The 21,804-nt window shown below is 37.8% G+C and overlaps 1 protein-coding gene across 2 annotated transcripts in view; it reads right to left on the bottom strand.

The window, feature by feature from the left end:
- LOC115763040 overlaps positions 1-21,258 on the bottom strand; it is a 61,778-nt gene extending 40,520 nt beyond the window's left edge. Inside the window, exons 1-2 of one of the 2 annotated variants that reach the window (XM_030705459.1) lie at positions 21,088-21,258; positions 1,982-2,672 (exon numbers count right to left, since the gene is read on the bottom strand). In XM_030705459.1, the coding sequence (XP_030561319.1) occupies positions 1,982-2,011 (30 nt within the window). In that variant the 5' untranslated portion in view covers positions 2,012-2,672; positions 21,088-21,258. The remainder of the gene's footprint in view (positions 1-1,981; positions 2,673-21,087) is intronic. The other variant, XM_030705458.1, reaches the window with a different exon arrangement.
- Positions 21,259-21,804: the final 546 nt, after the last annotated feature.

Below are 21,804 nucleotides of genomic sequence, written 5' to 3'. Positions count from 1 at the left end.
AAAGAATTCTTTTTTAAAATCGTCGATGATAATGAAAATTAAAGCTTATAAAGCTACGCATTTTTTCGTTCACTTAGGAAATGCGCCTAATGAAAACGAGTTGGACTCTAATGAAAATTAGCCCGGGCAAAGCCGGTCAATAACTGCTAATTATATGCAAAACTGTTAATCAATTGCCTACAGACAGTTTAATTTAACTGTAATTTGTAGCCCGGCAACTGTTAGCGGTCGTTGGGTTGAAATAATTAATGAACACAATCGATTATGGCAACACTGTCCGCATTAAATGTGGCGCCTCGGGGTATGCAACACTTTTCGCCATGGGAATACAGTGGGTCATAGCTAATTGATTTCCGCCTGAATGCCTAATACTCATGCCGAGTGGCTGTTTATCTTTGCCGACTCGTTTTACACTCAACTTTGAAAATTGTCTGTGTCGCTGTGCCCCTTACACTTTGTTTTTGTATGCAAATCGCACACACGCAACGCTTTGATAATTCAATTTTGCAATTGTTGTCAGCGTCTGTCAGCGCTTTGCATTTGAATTACATGCGGAATTTATTTCAATTATCATCGCCTCCGGCCGCACAGAAGCGCCCCTGGCCCTTTGCCGGAATGCCGCAAAGTGTGCAGCGATGCGTGAGAGTGGCAGCTGAACTTGACCAACCCATCAGCATCAGCATCAGCATTAGAGACGACGATGATGCTGATGAGAGCTCAACTTGGTGTACCCTGTCAGTTGTTGAGTCAACTTTGTGGGCAAAGTGATGCACTTAGCCAAGTTGAAATCAGAATGTTGAAGTGCTGCCGTAAGAGCACAAAGAGTTTTTGCTCTACAAGGTGCTTCCACTTATTAACTGTACTCAGCTCGCTTTGCTAAACTATAAGCTTGTGAAATTTATAAATTTAATACGAACACAAAGATAAAGCCATAAAGACTGCAATTTAAACCATTTTGGGAATTAAATTGAAATCAATTTAACTTGCAATTGTAATATGAATTAAAATTGGCGCCCTTAACTCTTTCCTTCTTTTCACTTCACATGAGAAGTTCACTTATGGCAAGACTAAGAACTCGATTAGCTTAGTTGAGTTGAACTCGATCTGTATTTAGCACAAAATATATTAAATAGAAACTTTGCCGTTCATATTCAAAATTTGTATCTGCTTTTTGTTTGCATTCTTATCAACTAAAAGATTGTTTGCTATGTGTAAATTAAATTTTAAATTTAATAATTTTTGTTGGCTTTGTTAAACTTTTGGCAGTAAAACCGAATAGAATATAAATTTTCGGTAATTTGAGTAGCAGCTTTAACGTTCGTTTAGCATAACTTTTTTTTGACAGTTATTTGCAGAATATTTAAAACAGCTTGATTATACGTTTGCCTCGTTCATTTCATTTTAGCGCTAATTCCAGGCTTGTGCAAAGCTAAGGATATATACTAAAGAGATTTGTGTGCACACACACATGTATTATGCATGTATTATTCAGCCCAAAAGTCTTTTATTAATGCATAATAAATGGTATGCATAAACCAGCTCGTACACTGAGAAAAAAACTGTTGTACACTTTCGTTTATGTCGGGGGTTCGAACCCCAAACTTTGGAATATATAGAAGTTCTATTAAAAATTAATTTGATTTAACTAAATATTCTTACTCCAAGTATGACTAATACTATTGCCTACTAAATGCTATTCAGATGGGAATTTTTGTGTTTTTAATTTTAATTTAAAGTCCATGATTCTACGTTATTTCGCTGAGTGTACACCCAAAATACCGTCAAATCCGGCGACTAAGGGGCACACGCACACGTGTTTAAATATTTGTTTTAAAATTAATTATGCCTAATGATATTTATGCATAAAACATATTTATTTGTCATCGTGTGTTTTTGTTGTTGTTGTTGCTGCTGCTGTTGCTACTGCTGTTGCCCGCTTTTGGGGCAGCAGCAACAACAACAACACCAGAATTAAAATTACCTCATCATCGTAATTATCCTGCTCAGGCATGACTCGGCTTAAAGCAGCTAATGCTTAGAGCACAGGATGTAAATTTTCTTCTACTTGTTTTCACACAATACGAACACAGCTGCTGCTGCTCCGTGGGCGTGGGCGTGTCCTCTGAGCTGATAAATTAAAGATGCCGCCGTCTTGTGCCGCCTTTCTCGGTTGCTCCTCTGATCGACTTTTAAGATTGCTAATCGAATATATCAATTTCCCGACAACAATTTGCAAGTGCTCTTAATTTGTCGCCTCTGTCTTGGTATGGAGTACTTCTGCTCCTTCTGCTGCTGTTGCTGCTTCTGCTGGGTTTCTGGAGCACATCAGCTTGCCGACATCCTGCAGAGCTTTGGGTGGCACAAGGTACGACTGTTCGCTGCCCGAGCTAGATGCATGCTATTCATTGACAATGGGACGGGGCGTGGTGGCCCACTTTTTGTGCCCTTGACTTTTGCCAGGCAGCAGCTGCTTCTGCTGCTCCCCTTCCTTGCTGTCAAGTAATTATGAATGCTTTGTCCTGTTGGCTGACTTAGGAACTTGTCGTTTGACCCTCGCTAATGCGCTTTTGCTGTTGCTGTTGTCCTCTAATGAGCCCAGCCAGTTGACTTTCAGCTGGAAAGTCTACCGAAAAGCTTGACACTAATGATGCAGCATACTTTTAGGTCGAGCGCTAAATTGAAAGAGAATGGAAAACACATTTTAAACACAGCATCAAAGCCAACTAGAGCACAGTTTGCCATGTGTTTTTGTTGTTGTTGTTGGTGTTGCATTTTCCAGCGTGTTGTTAGTGCCAATTTTTCGTGTGTGCGTGTGCGTGTTTTGTGTGTGTGCCACACATATGCAGCTGTTGTTGTTGTTGTTGCTTTTGTTTTTCTTGTAGTGCATATGTTAGTGCTTATATAACATGCCTCACATTACGTATGTGTGCGTCAGTATGTGTGTGTGTGCGTGTCCTTTACTTGTGTATGTAGGTTAAGTTGTCTACACAGTAAAATATTATGTTGACTTGAATATCAATCCCTTAAGTTTTTTAATTAAAACTTTGTTATTTAAATGTCAAACCAGTGCGAATGGAAGAAGAATCAAATCCAACTTCACTTCATTGACATCGTTTTTTATATTTAATCAATATTTTTTCTTCTTATTAGTTTATTATTGCCAAATGCGGGTTTCGTCTCAGATTAACTGTCGAATTGTTTATTACGAACAATGATTATTTTTATTTAAGCGACAATGTTTTTTTACCGTGTAGTTTTCAAAATTTGCATAAGCAAAGGACAACGCCAAAATGTAGCTAATACTTCTTTTCTAATTACGTGTTTGTTGTCTGCTCTTGTTCTTCTGCTTGTTTTTATAGTTGTTATGGCCAGAATGCTGTTAACCTTAAAAACTAAATGTATTAAGTATGCAAAACTGTTGCATGCAATACGGGGCGTGGCAGGGCGTTGCGGTGCGACATTTTACAACTGGCGCTTTTATTATATGCAAATTGGTTGATCAGGTTGCTGTGCGCGAGTGTGTGTGTGTGTGTGTGTGTGTGTGTGTGTGTGTGTGTGTGTGTTTCTGCAGTAGTGTAGTGTTAATAGTATTACATTTTCAATTTAAGTTATGGAAAGTTTTTGCATGGTCGGCTAAGCAGCATATTATGCAAAATAAACGTGCAGTGAATGCAAAAAACGTTCATAGAGTTAGGGGAATGTAAGAGAGAAATGAAACAGAGTGTGAGAGAGAGAGAGAGAGGGTGTACAAAACTAGTACTCAGAGAAAGATAATAACACACTAAAGTAAACAAATTTATATTTAAGGCATATTTTTTAAGGTTCTAAAGAATTTCAGAGTTAAGAAATATGCTAAATGCATAAAAGAATAAAAGCTATTATAATTTAATAATCAAAAATTAGTTAACTTTGAAGTGCTTAAGAATAAATACTCTTGCTAACATATCGCAAATTCGCAGCATAGGTTTGTATACCTTAAGATATAATACAAGACTCTAGTATGAAGATTCAAACCCGATTGCTTCTTCTTTGTCAAATACATATTTAAGCTTTTACTTACAGTTGCCTTGAGTGCAATGAGTACAATAGACTGTTTAGCTGATGACATTCCAAAGCATTTTATGCTCGACCTATAACTACTCCAGTTGCCTGGCTTTGTTGCCCAATATGCTCTAATCTATACATAAAGGATGCTTTATGTCTAGGGATTCTCATAGTCATCTCTCTGGCACACAAAGCTTTACTGTTCGCTAAGTCACGTTAGGCAGCATTCACTGTGCGCAATGCGGAACAACAATATGACAATGCAAAACTTTTGCCTTTATTCTCCTGCTGTTGGGCAAGCGTGGCATTTACTTTCTGACTTTTACAGAATCGTGGGTTAGCAGAAACCTTCATGCAGCTATAAATTAAAATAAAAAAAAAATGTCAGTTTTTCATTATGTAGCACCCCCGCAAAACAATGAGAATGTTTGATATAACAACGGCAACAAGAACATAAATTTCATTAATTTTCGCGAAGCCAAATTGTTGCCACAAGTTTTTGTTGTTTTATGTTGTTTTTTTGCTAGGTCAGCGAAGCGCTTCGATGCTTTTGTTATTTTCATAAAAATGATTATCCTTTTTTTTAAGGCACTGCTACATTGAAAAGCTTCCTGGTCAGCGACGAAAACAACAAAAACAACAGTTGAATAAAATGAAATGCATTGCATATTTGTTGATACAAGAACTCGCCGACAAGCTGGCTCTTGACCATATAAAACAAAAGCCATGGCAGCAACAGTTCTGGGCCACGCACACAACCTACTCGGAATGCTGCGAATAAAGGCGTAGCAAAAATTCCAGCCAAATATTTCGCTGCACTGAACACAAGGATTATTAAACAGGAATGCTGCAACTGGTTAATTTTTAAAATCCGCACATTTATTAATTCATATGGGTTTCCTTTTTTAACACCCATTTTGAACAAGTAAAGCTTTCGTCGGCTTACGGCTCGAACAAATGCCTTGGCTTTGCATATTCATGAATCCAGACTTTGGCTCGCACCTTGATTTGCCCATTTTTTTTTTTTTTAAATTTCAGCGAAATTATATTAAAGCTAGGGAAGGCCTTTATACTTTACTAGAAATATTAATCTTTCGTTAAGCCCGAATTTAATAAGAAATAACAAATTTTTCTGGTTAAATTAAAGGTTTGAACCAGCGCCTTTACTGAAAAGAGGCTTTGGTTAAAAACTTGGTTCTACATATTTGATTTAAATTTCAAACAAAAATGTAAAGCCTAGATACACATATTTATCTTGAACATTCAGAGAAAAATACACTGAAATATCGGGTTTGAATCGCTTCGCAAAAGCTTACAGCCTTGCTTTCTATCCAGCCTGGTCACACTTAAAGTTGTCATAGGATATTATACCGTTAGAGCATTCAAATGTCTACATTTGGCAGCAAAACTTTGGCGCTCTTGTTTTGCTAAAATGTATAAATAATAATAAAGTAAAAACAAGAACTTTTCATTGCAGCATTGTGTATACTAAACAAAACATTTTGTGCAAAGTATGCGCTTGTGTTTTGTTATCAACATGTTGACATTCGTTCGAGTTGTGTGTGCCACCCGCTCACACTACCCGCAACCCCTTTCCCCCTCTTTTTTCTTTGCCTCTCGCTCGCTCGCTGTCTCTGTGGCTGACTTCCGGGCGTAATGCAACCGTGCGTAAGCTGCTTCCGCTTGGAAGATGGAGCCTCTCGAGCGCTACGCATATATCATTGTCAAATGTTTTCATATCGTTTCATGGCATTTTGCAGAATTTTAAATTTATTGCTTCAATGAAGCAGCAAAGCATATGAATTGTGAATTGTTTGTAACTAACACACACACACAATCACATCTACATATGTAAGAGTCCAAAATGCGCGGCCTCTTAAATTACGTGTATTCGTTCAGCTGGACACACACATTTACACACACCTTCACACACACATGCACACATCAAGTGCAAAAATCAATTGCAGCCACTGGCCACAAAACGTGTTGCAGCCAGCAATTTGCCAGGACACTTTTGTGGCTGCTGCCTCAGCCGCAGTCGCCGCCGCTGTTGGCGTCTCTACGTGCCACTTATGTCGCTGTGGACTTTTAGTGGCAAGCAGTCAGCCATGTTGCACGTAAGCCGTAAACGTTTTTAGTGGATTTGTGCGGCGTGGCTGGGTTACGACAGCCATAATGTTTCATTAGCAGCCGGCCAGCCTGCTCTCCTTGTCCAGCGTCTGAGTTGGCTCAAGCAGCTGCTGGGGCTGCCAATCAGCCCTAACTGAACTCAGCTGTAGGCATGCCCCCCAAGTCACTGCTCCTGTTGTGTGTCCAGTGTCCGAATGAATCAATCGATAGCTTGCTATTGGATTTCCAGCTAATTCAATAGAAATTGTCTTGAAGCAGCGCGTAACTAAGCTAAATGTGCAGACAGGGTGCGGCTCATTACGGAGCATTTTTATTTTCTAATTAAACTCAATTCAAAGCAACATAATTCACATTTAATATACTTAATTGAGAGGCAGCCAGAACTAGAAGGAACTCAAGATCAAGCTTAAAAAACATTTCTTTCTGTTATCATCAAAGAAAACTTATGAGTATAGATATTTGAATCATTCACATCCTTAAATAACTTAAATGTTTTGAGTAATGACATTAAGAAATTTTGTATCTTTATTTTTTGACCTCCTTTGATCATGGACGGACGCATACGGACGCATTCTTCTCAAGATCAAACACACACATCCTATGTCTCTTTTAATAAAAATAAAATTCAATCAAGAAGTCGTTTTAAATTCTAAAATAAGTGGGATAAAATTTAAAGCGACTTATTGCTTAACATCTGAGTACTTAAACAACTTGAACTAAGCATAAAAATAAATTAAAAGCATTTAAATTAGTTAAAAAATGCGCTGATTGTTAATTGTCCTAGCAAATATAAATTTTATTGAATTATTTGAGTTTTGTAATTACAAATTTCAAAAGAACTTTCTCGAATATGAACTTTTTTAGCAATTTCTCGTTGACATTTTAAATTAATTTATGTAAATAATTAATAGATTCTTCACTGAGTGCATACAAGCCACAACCTTAAATATTCGTACGATAGCTGATTAAAAATCTGTGCCATTAAGCATATCTGCTTAAATTTGGACGGACACATTTCTAGATAGAAATCTATATGTACAAATGGTATTCACCATGGGACAGGACGCAATAAAACGCAAATGTTGTTGTCGCTCCGACGCGGCACAACAGCAAATATGTATGTATTGTGTGGCATAAAATTAGGCAGAGGCCATTAACGGAAGCAGCCCGGCTCGTCGCTCCCAGTTGAATTCAAGTACGAAGGGGTACGAGGGGGAGTGGGGTGTGGATTGCAAGGATTGCACATTAGTTTTAATGCATGTTTCATGCGCCATTAGGCTTAATTAGTGGCGTTCATGCTCGTTGCTGTTTGCCCAGCTCAACTTAAATGAGTTTCAATGTTGCCAACAGCCGCTCAGGACGGGACATGACTTTAACTGCATATCGTTTGTGGCATGCAATTTTATTATTGCATGCAACCAGCGGCTGGCTGTGTAAATCCCTATCAAGCCAACCAACTCAAACGCACTGGCCATGATATGGCACAGCGAAATGAAGATTTAATTAAGAAAAATAATAAATGCGTGCCCCGAAGCGGCCAGCTGAAAGCGACTACCAACTGGCAACATAAACAGCAGCAGCAGCAGCAGCAGCAACAACAGCAACAACAACAGTTGCCACATAAATTGTCGTTGGTATATGGCCGAGTCTTGCGGCTCTTGCGGCTCGGAGTTGCCAAGTTCCGTGAGCTTTTGAGGTTTCCATTTACATTGCGTTGCCTGTATCGTAAGTTAGGCAGCAAATGCCAAATTTAGCTGCTCATTTCTACCGGCACTCGATTTGCGAAACCGACAGCAACTCCCACTGCCAGCAACAGCCACGCCTATGACAAATTGTGTTGGTCAAGTTGGCAGTTTTCCAGCCAAATTGAACAGGATTATAACTAAATACAAGTCTCAATAAAGTTATATAAGCTAGATTCTTCCAACATAAAATATATACTCTTCTATCCTTTCAGGTTTTTTAGCCAATTCTCCCAAGCTCTTAAAGCTAAGGTTTCCAAATTTAGCAAGTAAATATCAAGCCAAATATGTTGCCTCTCGCCTGACAATTCTGGAGAACATTTTCAAATACGTTTATAGGGTATGACGCATTCGTCTATAACTCTTTTACTACTTGTAGCTTGAACTGCAATTTTTTTTTAATTACAGAATTAGCCTGAACTTTCATATAAACACTATTATATTTGGAATATTGTTTACTTATTACTTTGTTAATATTTCTACCATATTAACAGATTCTTATTTTATTTAAACACTCATTTAAGCAATTCACAAGTTTTTTTTATAAATCGAAATTAAAATTCAAACGCATTTAGTACATAAACAAAATGAAATAATGTTATTAATTGGCTTTTTGTTTATTGTTTCTAGTTTGAATTCAGCAAACTCATGTATGCGAGAAAACCCATTAGAATTTGATATGAATTATTAAGCATTTGCGGCATTTGTTTAGCTATTATTTGAGTGGCGTTATTTTTTTCTCTTGGCATCCCTGCGAATTGCTCTCTGCTGATTGCCGGCTCTGTTCCGGCCCAACGGCTGCTTCATTTCTGTCGCCGTTTTTATGGCCCAAGACTTTGAGTGTTGGGCGTCGGCGTTGTCCACAAACAGCGGCGCCCAACGCCATTGAAGCAAACAAAATGCTTGACATGTTTGCACAGACGACGTGGCAGTCAAAACGGGGTCTATTTCTGTGGCCCAACTGTAGCTTAGTTAACTGGGCCAAGAAACAACAGAGCCATGTTGCCATCTTGCCATGTTTTCCAATTGAAAAGCGGCACATAAAAAGCTAAATTATAGTCCAAGTCGGCCATAGCAAATGAACCAATAAAGGCAACAACAAAACCGAGAGACGAAGACGCCCAGGGACAAGTTCATGTCACATTGTCGCCGACTTTTTGCTTATTATTTACAAAATTTATGGCGCATACAAAAATTTAGAAAAAGCATTTGTTCACCTTGTAAAAGTCAAGACCGACACATCCACTGGAAGAAGACTGAGTAAGGCAAATCAAAATAAACAGCAAACACTGAATAATGTAAAAATCGACATGAAAATTGTACAAATAATTTACAACAATAAACAGGCGAGGAAAACCGAATGCTCACGCTCTCCGATGATCAATAAACAAAAGTGCAGCAACGCACGTTCGACTAAACGATAAAATCAAGAGACGGTGGAGGGGAGGGGGGCATGGAAAGCCAGAGCAAAATGGCATCTTGTGTAATGTGTCGATGATGAGCTAGTTTACTAGGCACTAAGGTCTATTTCAAGTGCCGATGACCTACGGATACTGAGCGCAAAACTGAAAGGTCGGCTAAAGACACTCTAATGGCCTATTCATTGAGTTGTCAGTTAAAGAAGATATATGGTTGGGTTAAAAGCAGCTGTATAATAAACTTTACAAAGTACACGCAGAAAAAAATATATAAGTATTTTGTACAGCACTTTATTTGAGATATTCTGTGCTTGCATTGAGAATGTTCTATGCTTATTTCAAATAGAGCAAATTTAATTCTTTTACTAATTTTTTTGTACAATAACTGAAGCCTCTCTCTCGTTTTTACCCATAAGTTTTTATACTACATTTTTAAATATTCTGTGCAAGAAATTGTATTAAACATACTCGTTGCACTCGTTGCACAACAGAATTTAGAAAATTTCTCTGAGTGCATAATTAAACATATTTTAAACACATTATCCAATAATTCTTCTTTATCGCTAAACATAAGTTGTCAAATAATTTATGCACATATGTATATGTACAATAACCATAAAAACAGCAAATTATCAGACATATCAGGCGTTATTTAGCCAGCAATCCGCAAACGCCATAGCAAAACAGCTCGCAAAATTATCCATGCCAGAGAAACAGAATGAGAGGGGGACAAAAAAGTAGGAAAACTATAAATAAAAACAAATTTTGCTGGCTGGCATAAAGCTTTTAATGTACAGCGCGTCGTATGCGCAATATTTTACATTAAGCCAACAAACAAACCGAGACAAATGTGGTTTGCGGGGCTGGTTGGATGGGTTTGTGCCCGTGTATAGGTACAAATTATTATTGATCTGATTTTTGGCATTACTTTTAACAATCCATGGCATGTTCGAGTTTTTGATGTGCCTGATTGACAGAAAGACGTAAGTGCTTGCCCAATGTCAGTTATAGCGTTAGAGACCTATTTCATAGCAGGTTCCCAAGTTGCAAATCAATTTGCTTCCGGGCTCTATTTAAATGCATATTAAAGCAGCCGAGGCAATGTGTTTTCGGAATGTTTCAATTTAAATGCATTATTTATTTGGTCGACACAGCGGGCGGCTCATTAATTAAAATACATGCGAAAATTATTTATAGCATAGTTGAAAATTACGCCAACAATGAGAAGAACAAACCATCGATATGGCCAGGTAATATAAACAAAATTCGAAAGAAAAAAAAATACAAAGCATAACTGAATGGTTTTTTATTTTTAAAAAGAAATATACGTATTATTCGAGTCCAATTCAAACTTACTTATACAGGAGCTGGGCAGGGTGTATAAAATGAATGGGGCATGTGTTGAATGCTTCGATTCTCATAAATTACAATAATCACAGCGGCTGCGAATACAATACAAATTGTATTTATAAAATGAACTATAAATATATCAGCATGTAATTCTTGGCAACCATTAAATAAGACGTGTACGTGTGCTTTTAATTTATGGCCCGAATCGATTCAATGGAATATGACGAACGGCGGGTGCTCCGAACTGACCATTAATGTGTGAGCTGCACTCAAAATAAATATATACCAAACTAGTTTTATTAGTGGCAGAGGCTTAAACGAACATTTACGGAATTGTCGAAATATTAGACTGACCTTAATGTTTTCATTGCAGCTCAAAGTGAGCTGCAAAGTAAATAACCCAATGCCCATTTGGACAAACTACAAAAGCGACTTAATAAGCAACCCACAAAAACTCATTACGCTTCGCAATTGAATTGCATTCTGCCAACAGCAACGGTGACAAACGAAACCCGCAGCACACGCAAGTTACTGACTAAAAGATATCCTTTATTTTGCTAAAGTTAACTAACATAAACTTAATTGTATGTATGGCCATTTCAAAAACCTTCAGTTTTGTCAACAGCAAACTTTGCTATCTACTATAGATGTGCAAGGTCTTGGACTCAGGCCAAAGCTTTAACAACTTGGGAATTATAAGCAACAAAAAGGCGATCAAAAGTCAGCAATCCTCGTAAATTCCCCATCTATCTAGTCAACTGTTTACACACTAATGAGCTCTGTCATTAGGAGCAAATCAGCTCGGCTTATGGCATTTTAATATAGGGTATTATGTCAGCGATTGCATGCAGCCCATTTGGCTTTATTTGTGCATGTACTTATATTGCAATATTCCGGCCACATGCGATGCGACTACAGTGGGAAAAATGTATCACAGCTGGTGGCTTACAATGTAACCACACGAAGCAGATATCATGAATGGCACTCCATCGAGCGGTTTCTCAATTGCAATTGCAATTTATTGATCACTCGAAATACAGGCCTTTTGCATAATTCACCATCGTTTGAATTGCATGTGCTGTGACAGTTAAATTGCCTTCAATGGGTGTGGCATATTATTTATAATCGCCCCTGAAGTCCCAGACATAATACTGGCCATATTCAGGCCCTGCTCATTCCAGTTGGCATTTGCCAGCGGCAACAACTGCTGCAGCAACTATTTCCAAAGCAAAAGTGTCACGAAAACTGTTAAAAAGCGCTTCAGCAACTTTTACAATCAACAAACATGACAAAAACTGAAGGCACGACACAAAACCAAGTGTCAAATACAACTACAAATACACAAAAGCGAAAGGACAACAAAAAAAGGAGACTTGATGCATAAGTTTGGGCTCTGGGCCGCCGGGCAGCGCCGGACATAGAACTCATGTGGGGCTGGCTACTGGAACAGGCAGTTGTTGGCAAGCACAAAATGCTGCAGGGCCAAAAGAACGGCAACAAAAACAACAGCTACAATAGAAGAAAATAGAAGTGCACTAATCAAAGTTTCTCGACTAGATGTGACAAGGGCTTGAGATGCTCTAATATATACTCGTTCTTACCGATAAGGTATAAGGTATAAGGTATAAGGTATAAGGTATAAGGTATAAGGTATAAGGTATAAGGTATAAGGTATAAGGTATAAGGTATAAGGTATAAGGTATAAGGTATAAGGTATAAGGTATAAGGTATAAGGTTGAGCTCTTCTAAACAAATAAATAGAGAATGTAAATAAATATACAAGATTTCAGTTGCTTTACGTTAATATAGCAAATATAGCGTATTATTTAAGAATACAAAATATTCAAATATGCTATAACTTCTATTATGCTTTGTCTTAACCCTGTAAAATGATATTCATCTTATTTAAAAGTCTTCTATCTTATTTTCTCTCTTTTGCCTTGACTTTGTTTAAGCTTTGTTTAAGCTTCTAAAAGCACGCTCTCTTTATGATTTTTGTAATTTTAGACTTGTGTAAACCTTTGCCAGCTCTGGATTGTTGCTCTTTGTGCGGGGTAAAGCTGTTGTCAGTGCAGCTGAAACTGTCAACCGCATGACAGTGTCATTATGCCCTAAGCGTAGAGTATAACAAGTTGAAATTGCTGCTGAAATGGAATTTTTGGACATGAGTTAGCGACAAAACGCATACCATACGCTCCTGCGCAAATGACAATGGTAAGTGCTCTCCCATTGTTGTACTTGTTGTATGCTGCATCCATTGAAAAGGGTTAGAAAAGGGTATATTGCAGCTTTGCTAATGTACGTTACTCGGAGATTATAAATGAGAGAGGTTCTTATATAAGGTATACCGATTATTAATAATTTATTCAAATCTGAAGAGATGAATAGGGATTAAGCAGAACTAGTGAAGATTGTGGAGGTTTTCTTTAATGCATAAAGAAGTATTTACAAATGCAGCTAGAAGCTACGTAGAGGGTATCTCCAAGTCGGACAATTGCTTATACTTGTTGTTTTAGTATGTGTGCGTAATGCGAGACTTCTCTACGCTAAACGCAAATAAAGAAAGTGGAGCGCCGCTAGGGAGGCTGCTTGTTTCAGGGGTGAGACGGCAGCTGCAGTCAACAAGCGAGCGCCAAATGAAAGTGGAAAGTGCACTCCAACAGAAGTGCAGCAGTGTGTGTGTATCTGTGTGTACGTGTGTGAAAGTGCTGCCAGCGCTCTACTTACACTGCATACTTCAAGGCGCGGGCACGCTTAAGATAAATAGCTGCGAGCGTCAAACAAATCCCTGCCGCGCCCTGCAGCACTATAAAATTTTCACTTTCCAACACTCACCCCTTGACGAAGTTTACAGGCAGGCCAAAAAAAGTTTCTTTGCATTTGCAAAAGGTAAGCAAACGTTTGGCGGTCCCCACTATTAAAAGTAATTCAGAGGGTTTTCATTTGCAATACCCTGTACTTATCTAAATGTACAGGCAATATACATTTAAGGATGCATTTTAAGGTTTTTGCACTCTTCATTAAGGTAAGATTAATCAAGAATGAAGTAATTACAAAAAATGTTTTATTCTTCAGTAAACTATTTTATTTCAAAAAAGCTTTAAGGCATTTCGGATATCCAAACAATTCTGAGCTCAAGTAGAAAAGCCCTGGCCAGCTTTTATAGTATTTGTACTTGGCTAAGGTTTTTTGTATTTACATATTTTAGTTTTAGTTAGAGGATATTTGCCAGTCGAGTAGCGCTGACTGAGGCACAACTTGGCACCGCATATATTCTTACTTTCATTTCTGGTCATAATTATGTTAATTAAGCCAAAAGTTCTTGGTTAGGCCAGCCATTTACGGCGCTTAAATGAACCAAACAATTTAAATTTGAATTTAAAAAGGCCCACACACACACACACACATACACAAATCTACAACCACGCGGGCACACACACTCGCTGAGACACACATTCAGGACTTTCACGTACTTCTATGGGTAGCCTCGGTTTTATTTGCATATCATTTAGCCTCCGCAACGGCTAAAGAATGTGCTGAGAAAAAAGGGGCCCCAGACAAAGTACCTGACTGCAATCCTACACACATGCACATCAATAACACACACCCACACACACACACACACATTGGCATCGCAGTCAGCAGCTGGTAATTTGCTTTAATATTAAATGTGTAACGAACTGTAAGAAATATGAACGTGTTGTTCAGTTTGATGTGAACGCATTTCGAAAAGAAAAAGGTTGTAGGCATCGCAAGCCGAAGGCAGGGTGTCCCAGGGCCATGGACACGGGCCTGGACATGGCATTGAGCATGTTAGCAGACATGCTGCAGTGGGGCGATTTAAAAAATATTGCCCGGCAATTTGGCAAAGGTATACAAAATGATTGTAAGGCAAACAAAATAAGCGTCTACTGCTATTAAGGTTCGATTTGTAAGCTTGGTTTTCATGCAATCCGTGTTTATTTTTAAGCCAAAACGTTTTTTAGTCTCTGAGTGGGAGAAAAAATAAGCTGCAAGCTTGGTTAGAATTGGTTCAAAACTTATTTGCGGACTTGACACCCTAATTGTGCACTCAAATAAATCTGCCCTGGCTTAATATAAGCCACAAAGTTCTATAATCGTTAACATTTCTATGGCACATGCGAGAGCCTCATATGGCAAATTTGTTAAGCTACCCTTGCTCCTGCTGGGGCTTAACTAATATTGTTGTATGCTGATGAGCACAGTGTCATTGTAGGTGTGAATTGCTGCCTCTCTCTAACTGTCGCCATCTCTCTCTTTCTCTTTCTGCCTAACCTCTCTTTCAGTCTAAGTCTGTGTAGCGTCAGAGCAAAGTCATTTAAATTTAAATACAAATGTTGCACGTGCCCCCATAGGTAATTCTATAGAGCATGTTCTGGTCTCCTCTTATATATATTTACACACACATATATATATATACATGTATATGTTTGTGTGTAAGTGCGCTCATTTATGCGATTTAGCCCGCTATGGTTAAATAAAGCAAGACTTCAAGACTTTGATGACGTTGACGAGCTGTATTCCAAAGGGAAAAAAATATTAAAATGACAGCCATTTGAGAGCTGAAAGCTCCTGGCGGTTGGAGTTTTGATGGAGGTGGCCTCAGCTGCTCCTTCAGCTGAATAATAAAGCAACTTGGTGCCGTAATTGGCAGCGTCATAAAAAGTGCCAAAAAGTGTAGCATAAGCAAAGGGCGCGCACAACTTGAAAATTAAATTTAATCAAGTGTTAAGCAAATGAACAAAACAATTTTTAGAAATGCTAGAAAAATACGCCACAGGTAAATGTGCTTGTTGTGTACCTGTGTCTTTCAGTGTATTTGTTTAGCTTAATTAAAATGCCCAATGCACATACGACAGTTGCAGCTAGCTGCCGGCTAAAACTGAAATTCATATAAATATATATTTTTTCCATATTCTACCTTCTCTGCTCCTTAACCATTAAAATTGAGAAAAGTAGGCATATAGCAGTTGTGGCAGTGTTTGTAACAGGCAGAAGCAGCCGTTTCCATGTTCACAAACCATGTGCTACACATTTTCTCGATCAGGGTCTAGAGTTATGTTTATATGTCGAGTCAGAGGCTATCGGGCTAGGCATATTAAATTCGAGTTTTAAGTTTTTTCAACTTTTGTTCAAATTATCGAATAATCTGATCAAAAATAAATATCGATTTTCTGCAGCTTTTTCTTGAGCATAACTCGAAGAATATCTCAACAAGGAACTCTCCCCAAAATTTAACAAAAACAAACCCTAATTTTTGGAGTTTTCACATATTTAAATATGATCTTCAAAAGTAAGCACAGATCTAATAAAAAAATATGATATATGCGCACAATATCGGACTGTGCACATTGCAAATTGAATTTCACATATTGTTTCCTTAATAAGAATAAAATTGTTCAAAAAAGAGTTTCACATACGATTTAAAGCATGCAACTTTGTTTCTTAATGCAGGTGGAGCCTGCGTACAGGGTATTTTGTAGTCATTCTCGAGTCGACTTACTTGATGTTGTTTTGGCGTTGCATTCACAGCGCCCGCCGCTGGTCACCTGCTGCTAACCACGGCTCTGCTTTATAGTCAGCAAAAAGCAATTTGGTCTGGCGGCTGACACGCCCTCCTCCCCCTCTGCCCTTTGCTGTTGTCTGTCGCTGAGCATAAGCTCAAACAAGGCGGTTCGAGTTTTTGTTGTTATTTTGCGGCGTTGATACCCCGCTGGCTTTGGCACTTCAATTTTATAACGACAGCCGCAGCAAGTGACAACAACCACAACAACAGTGACAACAACAAAAGTAACAAAAGCAAGAGAAACAGCCACGTTGTACGCGAATACTTGGCACCTGCCTAATGGTCTGTGTCAGGTCTGGACCCAACATTGACAACCCTCATATAAAAAGCAAAAAAAAAAAAAGGTGAGTTCTTAAGATTGAATTTATTTTAAGTGACCGCCAAGCAAATGCAAACTTTTAAGTGCATAATCTCAGCTATTAAATTTGTTTTGGGTGACGGCGCGTATACGTGATAAGCCAAATTGAATGCCAAAAATGTATTATGATAGTTTTAAATGGCACTTCAAATTGCATCAAAAAGCATTAACTTTTAATGTTATCTATCTAAAACTCGTTTTGAAGACATGCCAGATACTTGGAGAATATATTACTTTACTTAAGCTTTAAATCTCTAGCAAATGGGAATAATATTTTTGTAGTTGATCATTTTATAAATGGAAAAACGTTAATCTGATATAAATGCTGCTGTCAGGTTAAATATTACTATGTCTAGCCAGAAGAGCTTCTAATTGGCATTTCAAATGGTTTTGCTACTTTTAAGGAATCGTTTCCGTAATCTTGAGCAAAACATAATATGTACTTCCGTGGCATGTCATTAATCAAGGCAAACTTTCAAGCAACCGCAAATATATTTCATAATTTTTGTGCCAAGCAACCTAAAGAACTTTTGCTAATGATTGCATGCCACTGCCATAGTTTAATCCCAGCAATCATGCAAAAAAAAAAGGAAAGAAAACCCCGCCCAAAGCAGATTTTCACACCCTACTTGGAGATACATTTTTTTTTCTGTTGTTTCCTGTGGCACTCTGGAAGGCGCCAGCATACCATGCCGTGCCAGCCACAACAGCTCAGGGCGCACTGATTAAGCTTGGCACAGCTTGATGAACAGTAGCATGCCACGCCCACAACGCCCCAAACGCAGAAGGCAGTGCCGCACTTTAATTAAAGGCGAACAAACTGTGTGAACGCCCCTAGCCGCAAAAAATGTCAAGCTTATGCCATCAATCAAAATGCTAAAATAAAATGTTTGTTTTAGTTGTTTGCCACAACGCAAACAGGCGAAATCATGTGGAGCCGGCTGAATGGGTGAAGAAGTTGACTTTGCTTAAGAATTTTCGTTATATATTTTCCATGCCAATTGAGCTAAGAAAAGGCAAAAACTAGACACAAGTCGGCAGATGTGGCACCAGTTTTGAAACGGCCCAAAACAAAGGGACAATAAAAACCTTGTTGTTTCCGTTTTAATACCCATTGATAATGCCCGAAGAGACTATAATGATTTTGTGCAAATGTACATAAGAGTCAAAGAAGTGCAACTGCGTGCAATCTATAAATTAATAAATTAATAGTTGTTTGTATCAATTAATTGAGACCAAAACCATTTAAACAAAAGATGGACAGAGACAGCTTGAAGCTTTATATACAGCGTATGTACAAGTCGTGCAACTTCGACTGGAAAACTTTTTTTTACTATTGTCATTATTCGCCGTAGATGATCAGCAGCGACAGGCAAATGAAATTTATTGCCTTGTTGTGATAAACGTGACGCGTCTATAAAAAGGACACGCCCTAAAATGAAAACAGGCTACGCCAGCAGCACATTTTGAGTGACAACTTCCAATTTGATTTGCCTGTTTGCGAGTTTAAATGTCAGGACTTCGAGGACAGCAGGCCAACAGGTTAATGGGCCAGTCCGTAAATTAATCGTATGCGACCAACAGGATGAAAACTAAAACTGACAATGTGACAGTTCTTTTGGCAAATGCGAAGAGTTAGAAGAGTTAGAATGTTAATATTTCTCACAAACAACCCAAATATCGGAAAGACAGCTCTGCGTTAATGTTTTTTCCATAATTATAACTTAAGCAATGAATTGCGGTTTTCATTATCATAACATAGAACTTTAGTCAGGAATACCATTATTATCTACCATTATTCCTCATATCGAAGAGGAAGTTTTATAGTATATACATTTACTAGAATTAAAGCTTGAGTAAAAATATAATTTATCATTATTCCTCAATGCTCTTTTAAAAATTGGAGCTTTATTTAAAATACCATTATTCTTTACCATAATTCCCATATCGTAGAGAAAGTTCTATGGTATATGCTGCTCCTAGAATTTTAATAAAATACCATTATTACTTATATTTTAGAGACATGCTCTTTGATGAGATACAACTTTATTGTCGTATATCATTATTCCTTAGATCGGGAAGGAGGTTTCATAATGAATCAAATAAAATAATGGGAGTCAGCTTAATGGCAAATGCTCTTCTCAGCATTATAGCTTAAAGAGGGGAATACCTTTACATATTTTCTTATTAATAATGCTTTTATTTTTTCTAAGAATTAGAACATTAATATGAATATTAATATTGTTCTGTGATTTCCTTTTTAGAGCTTTTTTCCAAGCATTTTCAAATTCTTTTGCCAATATCTGCTGCATTTCACATTCTGCTCTTAATAGATTTTCGACGCTCTGTCGCAATGCAAATATCGCAGTTAACTCTGTCGTTGAGAGCTGCAGCACAATCCAAAAATTCTTTCGTGTGCAACAGGGCGTATGCTTGATATTTGGCCGCTTTATTAAAAGCTGCCCACTCAATCGCTTGCGTTAGTGTTTCATTTTCTATTTCTTTTTTTTTTTGGCTGTTGGGCAATTTTCCTGCCGCCAAAGCCTGCAAAAATTTCGAAATACCTGATGGATTAAAATTGGCCGGCAGTTCAGCCAGCTGCATTTGCATTTTTTTTTTTTTTTTGGTTTTTCTTTCTTGTGTTTTTTGTGGAGGGTTTGTTCATTTCATGCTGAATGGCCAACTTTCTGGCCAGTTTCAAGGCTTAGATAAAACCTGTTGGAAATTATTGCGCAGTTTTTTCTCAATTTTGGCGTTTTTTCTTTGCTACACACGAAATCTGGCAGCGAACCGACTTTCTCTGTATTCTGATAAAGCATGGCCCCATCTTCACGTTGATTCACTGAAGGCATAAATATGTGCACAATTCCTTTGTCTGTGTGGCTTGGTATGTCTGTTCTTCTGTACGTCTGTGTCTGTGGGCGTCGGGCTTTAAAGTTAACCTCAACAATTTGGAGCAGTAAACATTTTGCTCACACTTTTACATGGGCTCATATTGCGCATACGTCACGTGAACGTTGCCTTTTTTTGGAAATAATCGTAAAAATAAAGGCAATGTGGTTTCTTTGGAGTAGCGACAATTAAATACCCTTGCTGATGTTATAACAACGATTTAAAAAGAAAAATAATTAAATAGCACATTATGGAAACTACGTGATATTGCAGTTCGATACTCATGAGATTTTGCAACAAAGTTCAAATAATTGCTGACTCTTTCAAGGATATTTTAAAGAAAGAAAACAAAGGTTGTTCATCTGATGATATAGTGATCCGATCCAGCTAACTACGACATAACTTCTGCAGCAAAAAAGACACGTTAAGTATATCTTATTTGATGAGCACCAAGAAGACGCCTGACATAATCATAATCGCCCACCGCAAGGGTCTATAATTCGCTTTAAGTAGCAAAAGGTGGCCGAGCGCAAGGAATTTCATGTTTTTAATACCCTGCTTTCAGATTTTGTAAATGCCTTTGTATACACACACTTAAGCCTCATATAAGTGGAGTTTTTTTTAGCATGCTTAAAATAGATAGATAAATATATTTACGCATGTTTGGCATGTGAGAGTTTAGCTTAAATTTAAACGCTTTTGAAGTTGGGCTCCCTGAAAAATGGGACTAGCGCCCACAAGCGACTGGGCTAAGATAGATTAGGACTACCTTTTTTGTTTTTACCTTTTTTTTCGTCTTGTGCATTTTAAACATAATTTAATAAGAAATTTAAGCAAATATTCTGCACAATGTTGAGGAAATTTGGGTGTACGCAAATGTAAACCACCAAAAATGCAAAGAGCAGAAATTCGATAGAAAATAAAATAAACATAAATCAAGTAATAAAAAACATTGTAGTCGAGTCGAGCCGACTGCACAATACACTGTTCACTGTGTAAAAGCGGCTCAGAACAGTTGTTGAAGAGACGACTACGATTTGTGACTGTCTAACTGTAAAACAGAGCCGTTGACTTTCAAGCTGTGACTTATAGAAATATTGATAATACTTGACTTGTAAATTTTTGGCTCAATCTTTAAGGGAACTTCATAGAAATAGATTCGCCAGAGTTGGTATTTGACTGAGATATATATTTGTATATTCGAATTATGCGTTTCTGGTAGGCGTGGGAAACACTTTTTAGTGCAGGTAAATATGAAAACATGTTCTCGGATCAAGATTGAGCAGACGGGCCAAAGTACTCTTCTGTGCTTTGTGAACAGCGTATAATTAGCATTAAAATAATAAAACTCGTGAAGGTTAGCATGCAAAGACATTATATGTGAATTTGAATTCGTTTTTTTGGTAGTTAGCTGAAATATTTAAGTAATGCTACGTGCAGGACGTGCTTTAAGTACGCTTTTAGCGGCTTTAATGTTTTGTGTATGTGTTTTCTGTTTTCTGTATTTGCATAAGTGTATTAAGGCGCTTTGAATGCTTTGGATATATGCTCTTAAACAAAACTTACCACAATACGCCGGACACGTGTCATTTTACGGTATTCGCCCAGTTTGAGGCCGCAGCCAAAGCCGCTTCTTAAAGGCCTGTCAAGAGTTTTTAACTACCGAAATTGACCATAAAAAAGCGACGGCAATTTAACAAACACTAATTTAAAATTCTTGCAAAAAGTCAATTAATTTTATTTTAACTACAGTTAATGACAATAACAATAACAGTTAGTTGGCTGAAATAATCTGTAGGTTTTTTATAGAACTTGTACTTTGTTTAGGTCCCCAGACACGCGTTTCACGTTGCTTTTGCCAGTTGATTATTTAATTTTCTTAGTTCACTTTTTATCGACCGCTGCGCCAAACGTCTCAGATGAAACTGAACGTGGCCCGAGATTGGCACACAGATGAAATACCCCCTGGAAAATGTGGCCAGGCAAAACAGTAAAAAAAATGCGGCAAAGAGCGCAACTCCTGCTCCCACGCTCTCTCTCTCTAGTTTGTGTTTAGTGCTCCGCTCACGCTGCGGATACGTAATAACAAGCTATACGCACAGTGGGCCGAGTTGACTTCGAACTATTTTCATTTCATCAATATAGAACGCTCGAAAGTAGTTAGAAGGCATGCACAGTGTACTACGATGATTTTTTAATTCAATTGTCTTTATAATATCCATGTCTTTAAATTTCAAATTGTTTATTCTGATTGACTGACTGAGTGATTGATTGATGACTGCT

Source organism: Drosophila novamexicana, unplaced genomic scaffold (genome assembly GCF_003285875.2).
Source record: "Drosophila novamexicana strain 15010-1031.04,08,12 unplaced genomic scaffold, DnovRS2.1 tig00000689-arrow-pilon, whole genome shotgun sequence".
In the NCBI taxonomy this organism is placed as follows: domain Eukaryota; kingdom Metazoa; phylum Arthropoda; class Insecta; order Diptera; family Drosophilidae; genus Drosophila; species Drosophila novamexicana.
Note: the sequence above shows the minus strand (reverse complement) of the source record. Positions and strands in the feature narration are given on the sequence as shown.